We start from the raw sequence: 19985 nt of genomic DNA, 5'->3' as shown, positions 1-19985 counted from the left end.
AAACTGCATCATCGTATAACCAAGGCCCAATCCCATGTCTTATTTTTACCCCTACTCCTTGTTTTCGAGTGTCATCTTGCCCCTTGGAACCGAGTTACAAGGCTAGCAGTTGGTCTACCTCTCTGAAATGGGACCCTCAAATAAAAAGAGCATGACTTCATTACTACTAGTGCTGCTCTGTTGGTTCCACAACACTGGATGATCTTGAAATCGCACTGAAAGAGCCGTGAGTGCAGCGACACCCGACACGCTCAGTCCAGTATGGGATGAATTCGACGATGCGGTTGATGGAGGAGGTTCATCCTGAGCACCTGTACAATTACCTAACTTTTATACTCACTTAAACCATTTACAGTTCACTGCATTGTTCTGTAATGATTTACAATGAAATCAGATGAATCTTTTTGAATCAGCCTGTACAGTGAATTGACATTGAACTAAGATAATACAACGATTATCGTAATTTTGTGGGTTTCTTTGGTCGCCTGTGCAGCCACTTTTCCGTTTTTCCTTTCATTCTCATAACGCTCTGTTTGGAGCCTCTGAAAAACCTCTGTTTGGAGAGCCCCACCCCTGTATCACAACACCCCACCCCTAGACGTGAATGCAGAAAAATGGAGGGGTAAGGGCTCCATGGTAGGGACAAGTGTTGAAATGGGATTGTGGTCAAAAACCGGGAATTTGGGAAAACAACCAGTTACCTTATTTCACACGAACCGGCCAGTCACGTCCCTTCCCAACTGTATTACATAACTAAACCCAGGAAAGCTAATATAGTTTTACAATAACAACATAAGAAAAGTATCTTCCAGTTCTGGCGTCACTGCTTTATTTGCAGACAACCATTCCAGTTTGTTTTTAAAGAACAATGTATAAAAAAGTTATATGTGCCACTAGTGTCTGTCCAAGCTTTCAGTGTACCGTGCAACCACAGACAATTACCATACTGGAATAATTGTGATAAGTGAGAGATAATCAGCACAGAGTGACCTGGTCCACGTTCTTCACCACTGAACTAAATAATACTGATACAACGTGACATCATAACATTAAAATGATATTGGAGGGAGTGTTGGCTTGTTTCAACAATATATACAGTATCACAATGGATGGGCAATGTAAAAAATAAGGGGTTCAACTTTGTAGCAAAATATCTGTACATTTAAAAAACAAAAGACTTTGTTCTTCAATGCAATGTCCTTGTTTTTTTTTCTTATTTTAAAAAAAAAAAGAGCAAACTTTTTTTTTTCCACTGTTCACAAACGATCACGAGAGAAGCCGAGCGGGAGAGGAAACCTGTGTTCAGAATGAGACGTACAGAAAATTTTACACCGAGATTTGTGAATGCTTCAGACTGTACCGTTCGTGTGTGTTCCATAAACAGAGGGAGCTTGTCCTCCATAGCACCAGTGAAGAATAGTCCTCCATCTCCTCTCTCTCTCCATCCAGTTCTTTTTGCATGAAAGTTCATTAGGACGATTAACTGAACGTTAAGCAAAAAGCAAAGTGCATCACGGGCATCGTCCCAAGTCTGACAGTAACAGCTGCTCAACTGGGAGTTTGAACCACGTATGTAGCCACGAGTTTGAGGACCAGTAGAATGATGCCACTGAGCTTTTCAGTGGGTTACATGGTCACTTTTGTTTGAAAAACACGAGAGCTGGTTAAAAAAACACACAACCATGTCTCCTCTCACCATCCAGCTCGAGTCTGCCAGGCTTGGCTGCTCAGTTCCAGTGTTTCACATCTGCAGCTTCTATACTTGCCAACTGTCCACTTCTCTCAACAGTGTCCAGTGTACAGTTAAAGCTGAACCAGCTGCAAGTGCAATGTGTCTCAAACCTGAACGTTCATTCGCCTCCTCCTGGAAGTAGCGAGAGGTGAAGTGGAGTGGGCTTTTCCCTCTCTTGTCTTTTTCTGGCTCAGTAAGCTGGGCTAGCAGGTTGTGACCTCCATGCTGAGCAGCTGAAGGTGCTGTCCGTCAAAATTCCTTCTCGCGCTCCTTCTGAAGGCGTCGGCCCGGCGGAAGGGATGACTGCGCAGGTCTGTGTGGGTGGCACAATCAAATTAGCCTCTAATAAAGACGGGGTATTCTGTTTATAAGGATGTCCCGACGTAATAATAAAAATATATATATATTTTTTAATGGATCAGTATCAGTATTAATATTTTAATGGATCAGTATCAGTATTAATATTTTAATGGATCAGTGGTACCTATATTACCTATATAAATCTGAAAAACTAAATGAAACCTAAATGAGCTGAACATGCTGTTGTAAATATGCTTAAACAGAACTGCTAGAGCAGTTGGGTTGGAGTCCAACATAGTTTGGCAATTTCCAACCTCTAACAGCTAAACCTGCTAATTAGCCAGTTAATTTGAGAAAATCAAACTGCCAAAAGTTGCCATTACTTCAAATTTCTTGTCTGGATAAACAAACTAACGCAAGTGAATGCAGAAAAGGGTCACCTTTAAATACTTATTAAAAAAAAAAAAAAGAGGCAGAAAATCTTTTTGAAAGAAAAAATCTGAAATTTCTTTAAAAACATTTGTCCACAGAAAAAAGTCATTTAAATTACTGAAAAAATAACATTTGCATTTGAAACTTGGGGAAAAAAATGCAGTTCTCTGTTCGTTCATCATTGTTATTATTAAATATTCGATTTTCATGTCGTCTTTACTTTTTTTTAACAAGCTGTGTTGTCGCTTCACTACTTAGACCAGAAATAGTAAATAAAATATTAGTAGTAGTTCAGATGAGCTGCCTTCAGCCAAGTCGTTGACATAAATGCATGCAATGTGGAAAGTGATCCTTTTCTTACATCCTTTAATTGGTTTTGCTACATAATTCTCGGTTCTGAAATAAACTGTCCGATTATATTAAAAGGACAATTCAGCGAAACATACAATTCATCCAATTTCCCATTTACCCAAGATTAGCCAAGACATGATTAGAGTCCATGTTACTTTATTTTAGAACTACAAAACTAACGTTGCTAACAATCACTAGCCTCTCAAATAATCACTCAATAGTCATCCAAATAGCCCAAATAATTTCCGTAAAAATACATCCGCAAAACTTTTCCCAACTCGCTCAAACTGCATCTAGATCTTTGGTAAGGCTGTGCAAACTTGGCAATGTGGTTTACAGCACAGCATGACTTACTGTGAGCTATAAAAATGAGCAGAACTTCACTCTTTCAGGCAATGCCAGGGCTGGTATTCACAAAGCTGGACAGATCTTGGATCAGCTTCCTCCTTTTTGATGGTCAGTGTCACACCTGCTGATTCTAGACTCCTGATGGGGTTTGTGAATAAAGACCCTGCTGTTTAAAGTGGCTGTCCGCGGTTTTATTCAGCTCAGATATATACAGTTCACAGTAAGACACACTGTGCTTTAAACCAGGGTTTCTCAGCCTGTGGGCTGCGGACTACCAGTGGGCCGTGAAGCATTTTCCAAGGGTCAGCAGGCCTGAACTTGGGGGGAGTTCGTAATGTATAAAAACCCTACAGTCGCAGGCTAATTAGACGTCAGTCATCAGCCATGGGCACGTAGTGCAATTAGTCAGAGACTGATGGGTTCGTCACAGCGTTGCTCCTGCCTCATTTGGTGCGGACCTAATAAACTTTTTTCTTTGGATCGGTCCATTCTGACATTCAGGTCCGAAACAAACAGCTGAAACCCGCGGGTCTCAGTCTGCTTCCAACCGAACCCTGTTCAGTTCAGCACTGGTGGGAACGCGTTTTATGATGAAACGAGGGAAGCATCAGTAGAGCCGGCTTTCCTCTTCTACCAGCACATCAGTGCTGTACCGTCAGTATAATCTGCCTGTTTTAATGTCTGACTTATTTCTCTAATGTTGTCCTGATAAAAACATCAGACGAGACCTGAGTAGTCAAACTCAGCTTGATAAACCAATGACAAAGAAGCAGATATTAAGCAAGGTTTATTATTATTGTTGATTGTAGCGACGCTGATCCGAAACCGTGAGCGGAGTGAGGTTAATTTCAAATGAGGTGCTAAAACCTTCAAAACTTAAGAGACTCCAGACCAAACAGCGACTCCTGTGGCAGCCACAAGAGAATTTTCAGTGAAATCGCGATGGACTGCAGCTCCAAATCAGTCCACATCTACCTTGGTTTCTTTTTCCCCTTTTTTGACGTTTTTTTTTTTTTTTTAAACGTATTATGTTTTTAAACATAACTGCAAATTCTTTGCGTTTCTGTGACGAAGTGAACTGGACGATCTGATCTTTTTCGGGGATTAATTCACAGGTTTTCTAGTTATAAACAGGTGGGCCTTGGGGTGGAAGAGGTTGAGAACCCCTGTTCTAAACCACATCACCAAGTCTGTGCAATCTTATGAAGACCTAGATGAAGTTTGAGCAGGGTGAGAGATGTGTTAGGGACGCACTTTTAGAGAAACCTTTTTTTTTTTGCTCTTTGGGTGGCTATTGAGTTCTGGTGTTTGTTAGCCTTGTAGCTCCTGGTCTAAAAAGCAGACTTCGAACGTCTCAGCCTACATCTGGGGTAAGGGGACTATAATTCGATCCTACGCTGAAGCTTTGGCATTGGCAGATGCTCAATTTTAAAAAACTAGGATCAAAATAGGAACAAATAGCCAAGATTGGGACATCCCTAATTACTTACATCCATCATAGATACACATCAAGGGACATTTCAATTTACAGTTAGTAACCATGCTTGTTTCATGTCATGGAGAATGGATGGAATGTTGAAGAGAGAGGATTCGATGCATGCAGGAGGGTCATCTGTGTGCAGACTTCACACCCGTACTCATTCAGAATGAAGACACGTGGAACAAAGATGGAAAGAGGGATGGGCAAAGGGACGGCAAGACGAGTGAGATAGAGACAGACTTAAAGCCACCTTTCTGAGGGAGAGAATTTTGTTTAGTAATGGAAGTCCTCGGAGTGGGCGGGGTCACAGAAGAACCGCGAGCCACGTTTGGCTGAGCGTGCGGTAAAGGGGACGGTCTTCAACACTGCAGCGAAACAACAGCCAATCACAACACAGAAACACTAAGAATAGAAGCGTAGAAAAGAACTGAGGTAATCCAACATACTGACACTACACATCTGATAAAGATGAACCTCTACAGGTAGAGAGAGACAGAGAAAAGAACAGGACAGATCCACAGTTTCACAATTCATCAGGGTTCCCACACTTTTACACACACTTCCCACGTTTACACAGCAGGTGAAAGTGGCCCAAATCTGATTTTTTTGGTTTTTCTTTTAAACGTGATCCGTATGCGGCGTCAGTCTGAACAGGTCAGCCCCTAAACCGACCCGCATGCGTGAAAAAGGGCAGTGCCTCACGTGGCTCGTACAGAGGTGAACAGTCATGACGGCCAGCGAACGCCAGTCACTCCTGGAGCTTCAGCTTCGTCTTCGCCAGCGTCACAGGAGCGATTATGAAGTTCCAGTGATTGACAGCTGGACTCAGCATAAAAAGGGCGTGTTATTCAGCCTTGGCCGCTTCTTTGGTTCGTGATGCTGCGGCCTCAGTCTTTCCAGCCACGTTCGGCCGTTTAGCTCATAATCTCTTCAAACTTGGAGCGGCTGCGATGAATCTCCTCTAATCTTTTGGTACAGAAATATCAGCCTAAATGTTTCTGAGTCTCAGCAGTGTGAAACGATGACGAATCTCGAGATGGACTGACGTGAAAGTCGCATGTCTGGCTGTTTAGACTGAGTCACACTGCCGCAGATCGGGTATGGATCGGATTTCAGTACCACATATGAAAGCGTCTCAAATCGGAATTGAAAATCCGATTCAGTGCGTTTTTTGCTGGTCACACTGACACACATCTGTGTCACGTTTGAGGGAAAAGATTGGACTTGGGTTCTTTCACCTGCTGTGTAAACACAGCCTTAGAAGACTTTTTCATAGCATCCAGTTAAAGCTGGAAAGGATATTCAGCTGCACCACAGAGAGCGATCCCTGGTTTTCTATACTCGGTACGGTTAAGGATGAGGTTAAACTTGGGTTTGTCAAATCCAGCTTACTTACAAATTACTGTTCATTGCTCATAAGTGTAACTAATTAAAACTGCTGAATGTGCTCAGGTTTGGCCGAGATGCTGTACCTGACAATGTTATTAAGGCGGAGTTTTTTTGTATGTGTCTGTTTTTGAATGGAATGTCTAGAATTAGGTCTAGCAAGCTGTCTCTTGTTGTTAGTGGGATGAGGTAGAGGGCTGGCTCTGTAGTTTCTCACCTCATCTGTTTTTTGTTTTTATTTTGTTTTTTTTTTCCCCCCTCTTTTCTTTTCTATGATTGAAAATGAAATAAAAACTGCTACTGAAAAAAAAAACATTTTCCATGGCTTCTCAAAGAAGATCCAGATCTTACGCAACTCTTATTTTTATTCTTATTTTGTTGTAAATAGTCGAGAGATTTAACTTTAATTCTTATTATTTATGTTTATAATGTCACTTTACTCCTGACTTCTATTACTCTGCTGCTGTAATACTGTGAATTTCCCCACTGTGGGACTAATAAAGGACTTCTATGACCATTTTTAATGAAAAAATGCATAGCATCTCTACTTTGTACTATGTAACCTGAATATGACCGAGAACTTCTACATGTAATTCTATACAATTTAATAAAAAACATTTTAGTCTAATTTATGACATCCTTATGGGGCTGTCATGGGCTGGAGGTGGGGCAGTCATTGGCTGGAGGTGGGGCAGTCATGGACTGGAGGTGGAACAGTCATTGGCTGGAGGTGGGGCAGTCATGGACTGGAGGTGGGGCAGTCATGGGCTGGAGGTGGGGCAGTCATTGGCTGGAGGTGGGGCAGTCATGGACTGGAGGTGGGGCAGTCAGGGGCTGGAGGTGGGGCAGTCAGGGACTGGAGGTGGGGCAGTCAGGGGCTGGAGGTGGGGCAGTCAGGGACTGGAGGTGGGGCAGTCAGGGGCTGGAGGTGGGGCAGTCAGGGACTGGAGGTGGGGCAGTCAGGGACTGGAGGTGGGGCAGTCAGGGGCTGGAGGTGGGGCAGTCAGGGGCTGGAGGTGGGGCAGTCAGGGACTGGAGGTGGGGCAGTCAGGGGCTGGAGGTTAGGGAACCAGCTCTGTGACAAATCACCAGTTCAATCCCCTGACTCAACAGTATGTGACTGAACTGCCCTTGAACAAGGCAAAAAAACCCCAACTGCTCCCCAGGCACTGTGGATAGGACTGCCCACCGCTCCGGGCAAGTGTGCTCACTGCCCCCTAGTGTGGGTGTTTCACTGCGTGGATGGTTCAAAACGTGGAGGTGAAATTTCCCCACTGTGGGACTAAAAAGGGTCACGTCACTCAACTTTAGAGTCAGCAAGAAAAATGACATTTTAAAATTCACTGACGCCACCTGGCTTTCCAGGACTGTGGGAACCCTGACTTAACCCCACACTTCTCTGTCTGCTTGTCTCTTATGGCCGTACCTGTAATTATGTCCTCGATGGCGCCATCTTTGCCCTCATAGACGTGGCGACTGTCCTTCCCCTGCCTCTTCCTCAGCTCAGCTATCAGCTCCTGCTGCTGCCTCTTGCCCTTATGAGATGGTGACTAGTGTATGGAGAAAAGAAAGAGAAACACCATAAAATAATCACAAATAGCATATTTTTAACAGTAAACATAAAAGAGATGCCCCCATGTGTCATTTTTCTGAAATGCAGTCATGTTTGAGCAGTTAAGTGTCTTTCTATCCTCCCTGCAGCTACCTACCCATCACGATCATGAAAAATCTTTAGCTGATGATTAACTGGCATAAAAATAAAATAAAATATTTTACTATCTGTATTTTTTAACTGTTTGCAGCTATTAAAGTGGCTGAATAGCTTTTTATCATTTCAGTGACAATTTCTATTATTATTATTATGAACAAAAAACTTTTGTGAGCACATTTGTGGAGATCGCCCGTACTTGGGCCAACTGCATGTTTCCTTACAGAGCATAATGAATCCTGTTTAATTTGATTTAGTGCAGCACTGTACATGAAACAATAATAAAAATCATTGTTTTTGGTGGCTGTTTATACATTATGCCTGTGTCGAAACTGTTTTGTGCACATATTTTGTACTGTCGTGAGCACGTGGCGTGTATCGTGAAGTATTGTGATATATTTCTGTCATATCACCCATCCCTGCTTACAAGCTGTTGATATTTAGTAGCTCCCAACTGACCAGTCTATGAAGCTCTAACACTACACACTACTGCTCTCTAAACGTCTTACAGCACTAAACAGAAGATAGAACGTTTGATCTGCAAGATCCGTGATGTGTATCAAAAATACTTTCTTTTGTATATTTTTTGCCCTCAACACAACTGAAGGAAATACAGCTAAATCGCCTTGTTTGCTGCAATGTAAACGTGCTGTGAAATCTCACTACTGTGGAAATAGCTGAGCTCAGCTCATGTAATTGAGATCAGATGATTATGTAATAATAATAATAATAATAATTGTGGTAGGCCTAGTTGGGGTCTAGATGCTAATTCTCAAATTGTGGCCAAGTCATACCTGCTGATCCTCCTGCTCCTCCATCATGGCCTCTTGTTCCAAAAGCTTCTCCATCATCAGCTGCTCCTGCCTCTTTCTCTGCTCGTTCTCCTCGTCTGCTTGCTAAGGAGGGAGACAGAGATGAAAGAAAGAAAGTCAGTCAGACTGAACTAAACAGGTGTGCAAGCGCCAGGAGCGTGTACAAGAAAAATGCTGACTCACCCTGTAGGCTTTGACAAACCGCACGAACACAGGAAAGTAGACGGAGGGGGGCATGGTTTTGGCGCTCTCCCCAAAGTACTTTACAGCATCATCAAAAGCATCCTATGGGAACACACAGCTCACATGAGACTACGATGTGAGGATCTACATAAAATGACTAACAATGCTTTTTATTCTCTTCCCAAAAATTTCAGCGGATTTTTTCAAATTTAGGTTTAAGTCAGTAGCCTTCAGCAGACCGGGCTCATTTAAATAGTTCACTTTTACCTCACCTTGTCGTTATTCACTCTAACCCTACAGTACATTACTTAGGACCATGACACAATGATGGCCCCCCCGGTGGCGCAGTTGAGAGGCCGCACTAACTTCGTGTCCGCTGGCTTGGGCGATGGTTAGAATCCCGCTCTGGCTCACATGACGGATCGGAGGTGGTTTGGCCCGTCCTCGCTAACTGGGGTGCTGTGTTTTGGGGGTAGTCGTGGGCTGGAGGTTAGGGAACTGGCACTGTAACCGGAAAGGTGCCGGTTTGATCCCCATTGCCGACAGTCCATGAGCAAGTCCCGTTGCTCCCCGGGCGCAGGCAAGTTTGCTCACTGCCCCCTAGTGTGTGTATGTGGTGTTTCACTTCACGGAAGTGAAAATTTCCCCGTTTGTGGGATTAAAAAAGTATCACTTAAATACAGGAGATCATTCTAAACAGTCGCCTTCAGGTAAACATTTATGCAATAGAATACGAGAAGGAGTGTCTTATCGCGAAATAACATTACGGCTGTGATTTGATCATCACAGTGATGTTATAGCAAAAACTCACTCCTGGAGTGTCTCTACTGCTTTAATACAACAGTTAAATAAATGCAGTAAGATATGAATAAACTGGCTGTGAACGCTGCGTTTAATATGTTTTAATCTTCAGTTCCTTCAAACAAATTATAGCTCCTTAACGAGCAGCTACGTCAGAGTAACGAGCGCCGCCCACTCGCTGCACAGCCAGCAGTTCGTTCTCCAGCTCCACACAGACCGACTGACAGTTTGGGAATTTAGTGTCTCATCTTCAGAGTTGGACCAAATCGGCAGTGTCTGTTTTCTGTTTGTGGCAAAGTAAAAAGTAAAAATGTTCAAAAAGCTTGAGCGTCTCCTAAAACTGTCAAAGTCGTTGCTTAGCAACTGTGTCTTAGCGGAGTGATACAGTGTTAATGTAATGTTATGGTGAAATAACAGCACCGATAGAACGCTTCTCACCCAATCAGCTTGCGTGACCCAAAATAACTGTTGTATAGTGGCGTAAAGCTGATGTATGGAAATGAATAGCAGACTTCAAAACCTTCCAAGGCAGAAAAGAACAGCAAAAACAACAGTACAGACAGTTGGTTGTTGTATATGAGCAACTGTTGGTAGAACAGATCGAGGTCTTCTCCTGTGATGCTTAATGAGACTGGACATGATCTGTGTGATCTATTTCATGTCAAGATTTCCTTTTTTTCCCATCAATCACTGAATGTTCACAGCCCGTTTTGCTCATGTTTACCAGGGGTACCAATATCTATGGATGGCATTGTAGCAATCGGATTTCAACATGACTAACCGGAGATTAATTTGACTACCAAGCGTGAATATGTGCTTAAAATCCTATGAGGTTACAATATGAGATACATGGTTCCAGATATCACACGAAACTATTAGGTGTAAGTGGGGTCAAAGTTATAGAATTAGCCCCTGAGGAAGGGTTTAAAATACTTCTTCCAGCAAACTGAACAACCACAGAGGTGTGAGAAGGTGAAATGAGCCACTCCCCCTGTTGAAAAGAGTTTATAATCACAAATCTCTACAATTCCTGGGCTTCTGCAATTCCACAACATGCGTATTGTACACCATATAGTCATCATTGCTCATGTTCATGTATGGGACTTCAAGATGATCCTGCTTCTAAATAGACACACGACTTTAGTTTTGGCTGTGTTGTACCTGTGCAATCCTGGCATCGTCCTGCAGTTTTTTCAGCCTCGTCTCGTTGTGGTGGATGAAGTCCTTGAGCAGCGAGTTGTGGCCGTGCATGCTGTACTCTCGGCGGGTCAGATCCATACCTCTCTGCAGCTCCCTCACATCCAGGAGAACGTTCTCCAGAGAGACTGAAGCACAAGACCCATGCTGTTTCACACTATTGCCAATCAGATGTCATATAGCCAAATTATGCTGAACCTCAATACTGTCCAAAAGTCTCAGGCAGTCAATAAAATGATCTCTATATTAGATATGTTTGATTTATATACTAGGTACTATTTGGGTGGTGGATCATTCTCAGCACTGCAGTAACACTGATGTGGTGGTGGTGTGCTAGTGTGTGTTGTGCTGATCTGAGTGAATCAGACACAGCAGAGCTGCTGGAGTTTTAAACACTGTGTCCACTCACTATCTACCTTGTAAAGACAGAGACGACAGCTCATCTGCTACTGCGGTTTGTGTTGAGGTGGTCATGTTTTGCCAGATTGGTGTAAATACTATGTAATATTAGAATAAACACAAATAAATCAAGAATTTCTTGTGTAAAAACACAGGTTTGGTTCCTTTCTGGTGCTCTACAGCCACTGTATTAAATTCCATAAGCAGTACGCTTGATTTAATTAAATGACAGATTGATTAGACAAACTAGATGATCGGTTTGGAAGGCTGTAAGGCTAACCCCAAAAGACTGGCTACTCCCTTCTGTCTGCTGCCTTGAAAAGAAAGTGGACTACTTCAGATGTAACAGATTAGTCAACTGGAGGTGATTGAGAGGCTGCTGTGTTTTGATTGTCATATGAAACGCACTCAGACATTCCATTACTAGCTGGGGTCAATAATCAATTTATTTATAATTATTCACAATGAAATAGCTACACAGAATTTAACCCTTTCTATTTTATAAGTATGAGCACACTGCATCCCAATCCGCTATCCTAAACTCCAGTCCTGGTTTCATTTCATTTAGACACAGCAGTAAGTCCTCACCAGGGAAACAAGTAAATTGCATCAGCAGAAGCAGTATTTTTTTTATTTTTCCCAAATAAAAAAGCCAGGCTCAGTGTCTAAATATTTCACGATTACCGAATCTCATTAAAACATATTACAGTTTAAAAAACTATAAAGTTACTGTTTCAGAGACGCAAGATTTTAGTTACAACAGCTACTACAAGTAGAATGTTTTGGCAATATGGATGTAGTAGAAGTGCCTTTTTCAATAGTATTAATACACACAGTCTTACCAGCAGCTGCCTTCTCCACGTAATGGAGTTCATTGTAGAACATGCTCACAGCAGGGTATTTTTCCCTCACCACATTAGCTATGTAATGCAGCAGTGTTTGCTTTCTGTCTGTGGACTTGGTCTCCAGTAGCTGCAGGCAAAGAGCAAGATCAGGTATAACTCTACAAGGGGATGAATACCCATGACTTCGGCTCCTAACTTAAGGGCTTCGTTTTCTCAAACGTTACACAGCAGGTGATCACAGACTTACCAGATCTAAACTCTGAAGCTTAAAGCCGTACACAGCTCCTCGCTTACTGCTGTTCATGTAGTTCCCCAGGGCCAAAATGATCTACGAAACAAAAGACCAGGAATGTTATATCAGGATTAGAAATGTAAAGGACTCTAAGATCAGGGCGGACTGCTACTCACTTCAAGTATCTTCTTTAACTTCTGGGATGATTTTATGGACACAGAGGCTGCAATGATCGCATGCAGTTGCTGTGAAAAGGAAAATCTATTTAAAATCATTGAAATGAAAATCGCAAAGCACACAGTAGTTTGTGGGACATTAACATTGCAGTTAATGCAGGTGTTTTATAGTGCAGTCTTTGTTTGTGGACAAAATGCTATAATTTTAAAACTGTTGGGCAACAGCCCAGAATTATGGGTTCGGGCATAAAGGAATGGTCGATCTTTTGGGGTCAGCCTGAGCCTAACCCCTTAGAAATTCAATGATGTTACAATTCTGAACTTTATGCTCCCTTTTAAATGGTGCAGCAATTACACAAAGGCACCTCTACAGGTGCCAACATGTAACTGGTAATCAATAAATCAATCAATCTATTTATCTGGAAACTTCAAAAAATGTGCATTTTTTCCCCATATCACCCACTACTACCTCTACCTTTAACTCTATTCATCCCTCCAAGCACTTCTCACCGGTGTAAGCATCTGTACACTGTCGCTGAAGTTGCCCATGAAGGCCATGATGGTCATTCTCTGAGGCAGCCGCTCAATCTTGCTGAAAAGCATCATGAAGCGGTCTTCATCGGTGAGCTCAGCCAGGGGCCGCCGCTCCCTCTCGTACTGCCTCAATACTTTCACCTCGCTCTCCGTGGGCATGAAGCGCATCAGACACTCCACAAAGTCCAAGGGCATGGTGCGCAGGTCAAATCTGAGGGGCAACAACCAGCAAGTGGTCAGGCTACATTGTAAAATTACACTAATATGTTTGTTTACAGTAGATACTGTATAAAATTACAATTCTCTACTGTATTTCAACTGCATGTTGATTAATGTATTTATATGTCCCCCCCCCCCCAACTGCTGTACTTCTGTGCTGTAATGTACACACCCTGCCTCCTAAGGGTCCTCAGGTTTGCTACATTAATGTACAACCCCAATTCCAATGAAGTTGGGACGTTGTGTAAAACATAAATAAAAACAGAACATAATGATTTGCAAATCCATTTCAACCTATATTCAATTGAATACACTACAAAGTAGTGTGTGTGTGTGGAATTCTCAAATGTCTTAAATTTAAGCGAAAAATTAAAGTATTTCTATTCCTGAGATAAACTGAATTACTTACCTTACTGCGTCCTTCAGATTTCTGTTTAAACGCAACATCTCCACGATACCATCTCTCACACTGCCCCTCATTACATTCAGACTCACATGCCAGCACATAAACCTGAGATACTATAGCCTAGCAACACCAAGTAGCATGCCACAGCAATGGCCTAGCAACACTGCAGAGATGGACAACTAGAGACGGACCAACCCACGTTTATGAGGTTGATACTAATTGCTGAACACCCTTCTGCGCGATTAGCAGACTGATGATTCGGATTGAGGGTAGGGCTGGACTGTTGAGGCCTATTCACACCAAGTTGGACCGAAAAGTTTAACACAGTGGGACCGTCCCAGTCTGAAGTGTTTTTTTGTCCAAAACTGTTTTTCTTTTAAGCACTGCAATTGAACAGGTATGGGATTTATGCCTTTCTATACAAAAGACAATGCCACAGGGAATTCCTTCACCCCTTACAGGAGCTGGATGAAGCTGCATAATGATGGCTGTGGGGGAATTCTGCTTGTTGCTCCTATATAAGCAACGAAAGAACCCGTTATATACAGTTGCTGTAACGTGCTCACCACTATTCATTGTCTTTAACCTTCACAGTGTTATAGACAGTGTTTTCCTTGTGTATAAGCTTCTGCGATCCGCTACAAATAAAAGTTCTGCCGACATCCTGACGCACGCTTGTTTGGTCTGCAACCATGACAACGGAGCTGTCCGCCTGATTTTAATGCATCTGTACAGCACAGAAAATCAAAATGTTCAGAGCGTTGCAGTCCGTCAGTTTTAGTCTCGGTGTGAAAGACGGCATTAATACACGTCAGACTCTCCGTGAAGTCTCACAGTCAAAAAGCAAAAGGCCTGTATTTCCATCTAGTGTTTGCATGAGGGACCTCAGGATCCTGTGACCAAAGGGCCTCCTTGGCTAAGAGAAATATCATCTAGTCATCAATCGCACATTTCAGCTGAAAACCAGTCAGTAAAGACACATAGCCAATCGATCCTGCCATCTCTAGTAGCAACCACCTTGGAAAACATAAAGAGTCCTAAAACACCTTGGTAACCACCTTGAAAAACTTAGCAATGACCTAGCAACACCTTAGCAACCTGGGATTTCATAGCAATGACTTTGTCAAGAAATTTGTTCACAAACTTTCAGCTTCCGTGTCTATAATTTTGAGAGGAAGCTTTGCTGTTAATGCAAACGAGCAGAGGATGCACTCACGTTTGAATTGCTTTGCAGATCTCCTCTGGGCTCTTTCCTGCTTTGCGGAGGGTGATGGCCAGGTTTTTGGCCCTGTTGGCCTCCAGTAGTGACACTTTATTAGGGCCTTTCTGTGGCGCTTTCTGCTTGCTCATGGTCATGTCCACTGAAGGACCCTGGGCCTTGGTCTTAAACATATCCTCAAACTCATCCACGTTCAGGTCCTGGTAATTTGTAACACAAGGAAGCAGAAATCAATACAAATAATACTATTCCGCTTATTATGGCATCTTGGAGAGACAGAATAATGATGGTAGGAGAGTCAAAAGTATATTCAAAGAGTAGAACAACCGAATGGTAAGTACCTCCAGGATCCTTTCATCATCAATCTCATTGAAGACAGTGCCATTGATCTGATTGGGTTTCAGAGCCACCCAGTTAAAGACTGGCATTCGGAACTTGGTCTTGATTGGCTTCTTAATCTTTACAGCTGAGAAGGGGAGAAAGACACCAAAGATGCCATCAACACAGATTTCATTTACTTACAGTACCTTGGTTCATTTACTTACAGTACCTAATGAACAGTAGGGGTGTAACGATACACATTCTCAAGGTTTTGACTAGTTAGAAAGTTCATACTTTTACATGCTAAAATAAGCCCCAAAATCTGTGGCCTCTTGAGATGGATAGCCCCCCCCCATCCCTCACAATCCCCCAAAATACAATGCATCCAGACATAGTTTTGACCACTGACAGTGGAACCTATAAGACACTGCAAATGAGAGATCATCTGGAGAGAGTGAGAGACTTATTGGCAGTACAGTTTTAACGTTCAATGCAACGTTTAAATGCTGCTTTACTCAAATATTAATCTTAGTAATGTGATATATAGATTTTAAATACCGTGTTAAAATTGTTACACCCTTAATGAACAAGTCACACAGTGAGAGTTAATACGCTCAACAAAGACAGCACAGACAGAAAAAAAACAAAATGAGATTGTGAGAATGATTCATTTATGGCCACAACAAATCACGACAGAGCAGAGATCACCCAAACACAGGAAACCTACAGAAGAGCTTGATTGGTCCGTCTTTGAGGGCAGGAAGAAAAGGAAGTAAGATAAAAGCATGAAAGGTTTAGAGATTAAAATAAGCATGTAATTTACAAAAGCAAAAAAAATGAATTTCTAACTAGCAGTACAAAGCAATAAAATTAATGTGCAGAAGACAGAATTCAGCAGAAAAAGAAATAGCACAATTAACTCAAACAAACAAACATACATACACACATACGCCGGTCAGGCATAACATTATGACCACCTCCTTGTTTCTACACTCACTGCCCATTTTATCAGCTCCACTTACTGTACAGATTCCTATACAGGTGCTATTTGGGTGGTGGATCATTCTCAGCATTGCAGTAACAGTGCAGTGGTGTGTTAGTGTGTGTTGTGCTGGTAAAAGTGGATCAGACAGATCCTAAACTGGAGCTTTTAACACAGTGTCTGTAACACTCACTGTCCACTGCATTAGACACTCCTACCCTGTCAGTCCACCTTGTAGATGTAAAGTCAGAGAGGACAGCTCATCTGCTGCTGCACAGTTTGTGTTGGTCATCCTCTAGTCCTTCATCAGTGGTCACAGGACGCTGTTGGCTGGATATTTTTGGTTGGTGGACTATTCTCAGTCCAGCAGCGACACTGAGGCGTTTAAAAACTCCTGCAGCACTGCTGTGTCTGATCCACTCAGACCAGTGCAACACACACTAACATACCACCACCATGTCAGTGTTACTGCAGTGCTGAGAATGATCCACCACCCAAATAGTACCTGCTCTGTGAGGGTCCATGGGGGTCCTGACCACTGAAGAACAGGGTAACAGAGTATCAGAGAAACAGATGGACTACAGTCTGTAACTGTAGAACTACAGAGTGCAGCTATACAGTAAGAGGAGCTGATGAAGTGGACAATGAGCGTAGAAACAAGGAGGTGGTCATGATGTTACGCCTGATCGGTGTACATTACAGATACATACTCAATCAGTCAGTACAGTACATACCTGTTAGGCCAGAGTTGAATATGACTGTGGGTGTGCCACAGCCTGGGAGGGGAGGAGCTACAGGGGGAGGGGGAGGGGGCAGTGGGGTGGACAACTCCACAGCATGCCCAGGGGGTGGGGGTGGAGGAGGGGGTGGAGGAGGAGGAGGAGGTGCAGAGGCAGCTGAGGGTCCATTAGGTACTGCACAAGAGAGCAGAAGAGATATAAAATCAATACAATGCCTACGTATAATGAACTAATGCAAATAATACAGTTACAATCATTAAAGCTATCGCCAGCAATAACAACAGAATGATGTGATTTTACATTACTTATTACTACTTATGCATGACTCATTAAAACAAGTGCAGAAATTAATTAAAGTAACTTAATTCTATTATAACTAAACAGTTTCATGACATGTCAAGGCAAATCCAATTAGGTATTCCATCCATTTGTATTCCATCATTTTTATTAACAAGTTTTTATTTAAATACGGTGGGGTGGGGGCTCATCCTACCCACCCAGAGAGAGCGAGGCCAATTGCTCTCTCTTGGACTCCCAGCTACGGCTGGCTGTAGTATCACCAGGGATCAAGCTTGCGATCTCCTGTTGACAGGGCCAGCGCTTAGATGGTTGCACCACTCGGAAGCTCCCCTCAAATATGCATTTTAATTAAAAAATGAATATATATGTTTACCTATAATACCTCGGTGCGCATACCTTCAGGATCCCTGCTTTAGATCAAAACTAATTTGTGCTGTTACTCACCAGAAGAACCCAGCATGGGAGGTGGTGGAGGAGGTGGAGGAGGTGGTGGTGGAGGAGGAGGTGGTGGCGTGGCCATCTTTCTCAGAGTTCCTGTCTGAGAGATGCTGCTGGGGCCGTAGGAGGTGCTGGCGCACGCTGCAGCCTGAGCCATGGCGTCGGGGCAGGGCGAGAGGGCCATGGGCTGCGGAGGAGAAGGCAGAGGGGAAACGTCTCCCTCGCCGTCGCCCTCTCCCCTCACTTGGATCTGCAGGCTGCCTCGCCGCTCCAGCTCATGGATCTTCTTTTCCAGCTTTGACTGCCGCTGGATGGTCTCGTCCTTCTCGCGCACGATTCTCCGCAGCGAGTGCACCTGTGAGCTGGCGTCCCGGTACACGGCCTGCATCATAAACAAACACATGAACAGCCAACTCGGCCTCCGTCTAATACCACTGAGAGAGTTTAGATCCGGCCTGCACTTTAAACTCACTGTGAATCGAAAAATCAGAACATTTTTCTTCCTTAATGTGAGGCATTTCTGAGGGAACAGGATATTCAGCCAGGAAACAGTTGTGGGTGTGACATGATATTAATCTTCAGGATTTGCTGAAGAATAATATCATGTTATTCAGTAAAACGGGTGTTCCGAAACAAACTTTAATGGTCAGCAGATTTACAGAAAAGCCAAGCACACGCTTCTACAATATTTTGATTATTTGCTGAATATTTTATTTTGATATGATTTTTTTTTTTAACTTTAAAACACTGAGTTGTTAGGACTTACATACTTTACACACACACAACTCCTTTAATGCTGTCACTCAAACCCACTTGCTCTATCTGGAACATTGCTGCTAATACTGTGTTCTACTCAAGTACTGTATATTCTCCCTTGGTAACCGCTGTGCTCACGCATGTTATAATCCCACTGCGTATACCTGCATATCATAGCGTGTTAAATATCTCTGCACCTTATCCTCACTATCTCATGCTCAGAAATGAGTGCACTGTCCTGTCCTGTCTGTTTACTGTGCCTAATGTCTGTTTTGTATATCATATTTATTGTATTATTTCTACTTTATTGCTTGCACACTTAGGTCTGCACGTTTGCACTTTGTGCTGGATTATTTTGTTCCGTGTTGCTCCTGGAGGAATGTCATTTCGGGCCACAGTGTACTTGTACATAGACGGAATGACAATAAAAGCCTCTTGACTTGACTTGACTTGAGCCAGCCTTTTGGCATCAACACTGCTTTCTATTTTCTTACATCAGCTTACAGCCCCACAGCCCCACAGCCCCACAGCCCCACTGCGTGGCAGAAAGCATTCGAAAACACAGCAAATACTTCCAGATAATTGAACTACCTCGCTCATGTTGCCATGAACACAGGCCATCAGCATAAACAAACTGAAATAATGTATAAATGATTATGAAATGAAACAAAAGTGAGAAACTGAAGTGACAAGAAGGAGGGAGGAAAAAACATGCCTAGATATCATCAGTGGGTAGAATGTTTGCCCTGCCACTAGAACAACAACTAAACGTCAGAGGGCGATTCAGAGGCGGGCAAAAGTCACTACACTTCAGTCAAAGATTACAGAAAAACAAGAATTTTGTCTTTTGAATAGCTCGACGCAATGGATTGTGTTTAAAATGATGAAAGCAAAAAGGAATTTTGATTTCAGGATGACTTTAAAGGAATAGTTTGGTGAAATGTCACATCTCCCTCCAACCTGGCTGAGACTACAGCCAACATGGACACCTCAAACTACAGTTCCCAGAATTCCTGGCTCTGTCATGTGACTAAGGACTCTAGCCAGTCCACCTACCATCGCTCAGCTTCTCCAGACTACTGATCACTCAGTCCTGCTCCTCGTTTCACCTGTTTGCTAGGCCAGTATATAAGCCCGGGCTTTAGCTTAGGTTTTTGCGAAGTATCATCACGTACTGAGTGTTTCTCCATGTCAGGTATTCCTGACTGATTACCTGTTTTCTGTTTATGACTTTAGCTACGTTCACATTACCAGGTTGAAGTGGCACAAATCAGATTTTTTGGCCTAATGTGACTCTGATCTGATGTTTTCAGGGCTGTTTGATCTTTTCAAATCCGACCTGAGCCACTTTCATATGTGGTCCTACATTGGTTATGTATCTGATTTGTGGCCATATGACCTTAATGTGACGCTCATTCATTCAGCGTTACCATGGCAGCAACAACGAACAGAAGTTAAAGCCTGTAAACGGTGGAAAAGCAGCTCATCTCACCTTTTCCTCCTTCGTCTGGCTCTAATAATGAAGCCGAGAGCTGATCAGAGTTAATGATCTTCTCAGCGAAGCTCGTTCTGCTCGTTAGTTTGTGCTGATGATGCAGTGATTCAGTCACGTGACGTCACTGAGTAGGAGGAGCTCATGAGGGTCATTTCAGGACGCCGGTTCGTTCACATTAGGGACAGATTTGAAT

At 42.9% G+C, this 19985-nt stretch overlaps 1 protein-coding gene across 4 annotated transcripts in view; it reads right to left on the bottom strand.

The window, feature by feature from the left end:
* Positions 1 to 802: 802 nt before the first annotated feature.
* Positions 803 to 19985, bottom strand: part of fmnl2b (formin-like 2b) — a 43663-nt gene continuing 24480 nt past the window's right edge. For 2 of the 4 annotated variants that reach the window (XM_017724110.2, XM_037536484.1), the window contains exons 14-28: positions 17548 to 17923; positions 16798 to 16977; positions 15809 to 15829; positions 15102 to 15226; positions 14758 to 14960; positions 12893 to 13127; positions 12383 to 12451; positions 12222 to 12302; positions 11972 to 12101; positions 10695 to 10858; positions 8733 to 8834; positions 8532 to 8633; positions 7456 to 7579; positions 4894 to 5008; positions 803 to 2045 (exon numbers count right to left, since the gene is read on the bottom strand). In XM_017724110.2, coding sequence (XP_017579599.1) covers positions 4917 to 5008; positions 7456 to 7579; positions 8532 to 8633; positions 8733 to 8834; positions 10695 to 10858; positions 11972 to 12101; positions 12222 to 12302; positions 12383 to 12451; positions 12893 to 13127; positions 14758 to 14960; positions 15102 to 15226; positions 15809 to 15829; positions 16798 to 16977; positions 17548 to 17923 — 2004 coding nt within the window. In that variant the 3' untranslated portion in view covers positions 803 to 2045; positions 4894 to 4916. The remainder of the gene's footprint in view (positions 2046 to 4893; positions 5009 to 7455; positions 7580 to 8531; positions 8634 to 8732; positions 8835 to 10694; positions 10859 to 11971; positions 12102 to 12221; positions 12303 to 12382; positions 12452 to 12892; positions 13128 to 14757; positions 14961 to 15101; positions 15227 to 15808; positions 15830 to 16797; positions 16978 to 17547; positions 17924 to 19985) is intronic. The other 2 variants (XM_017724109.2, XM_037536483.1) reach the window with 2 other exon arrangements.

Source organism: Pygocentrus nattereri, chromosome 30 (assembly GCF_015220715.1).
Source record: "Pygocentrus nattereri isolate fPygNat1 chromosome 30, fPygNat1.pri, whole genome shotgun sequence".
Lineage (NCBI taxonomy): Eukaryota > Metazoa > Chordata > Actinopteri > Characiformes > Serrasalmidae > Pygocentrus > Pygocentrus nattereri.
This window is presented reverse-complemented; position numbering and strand designations above follow the sequence as displayed.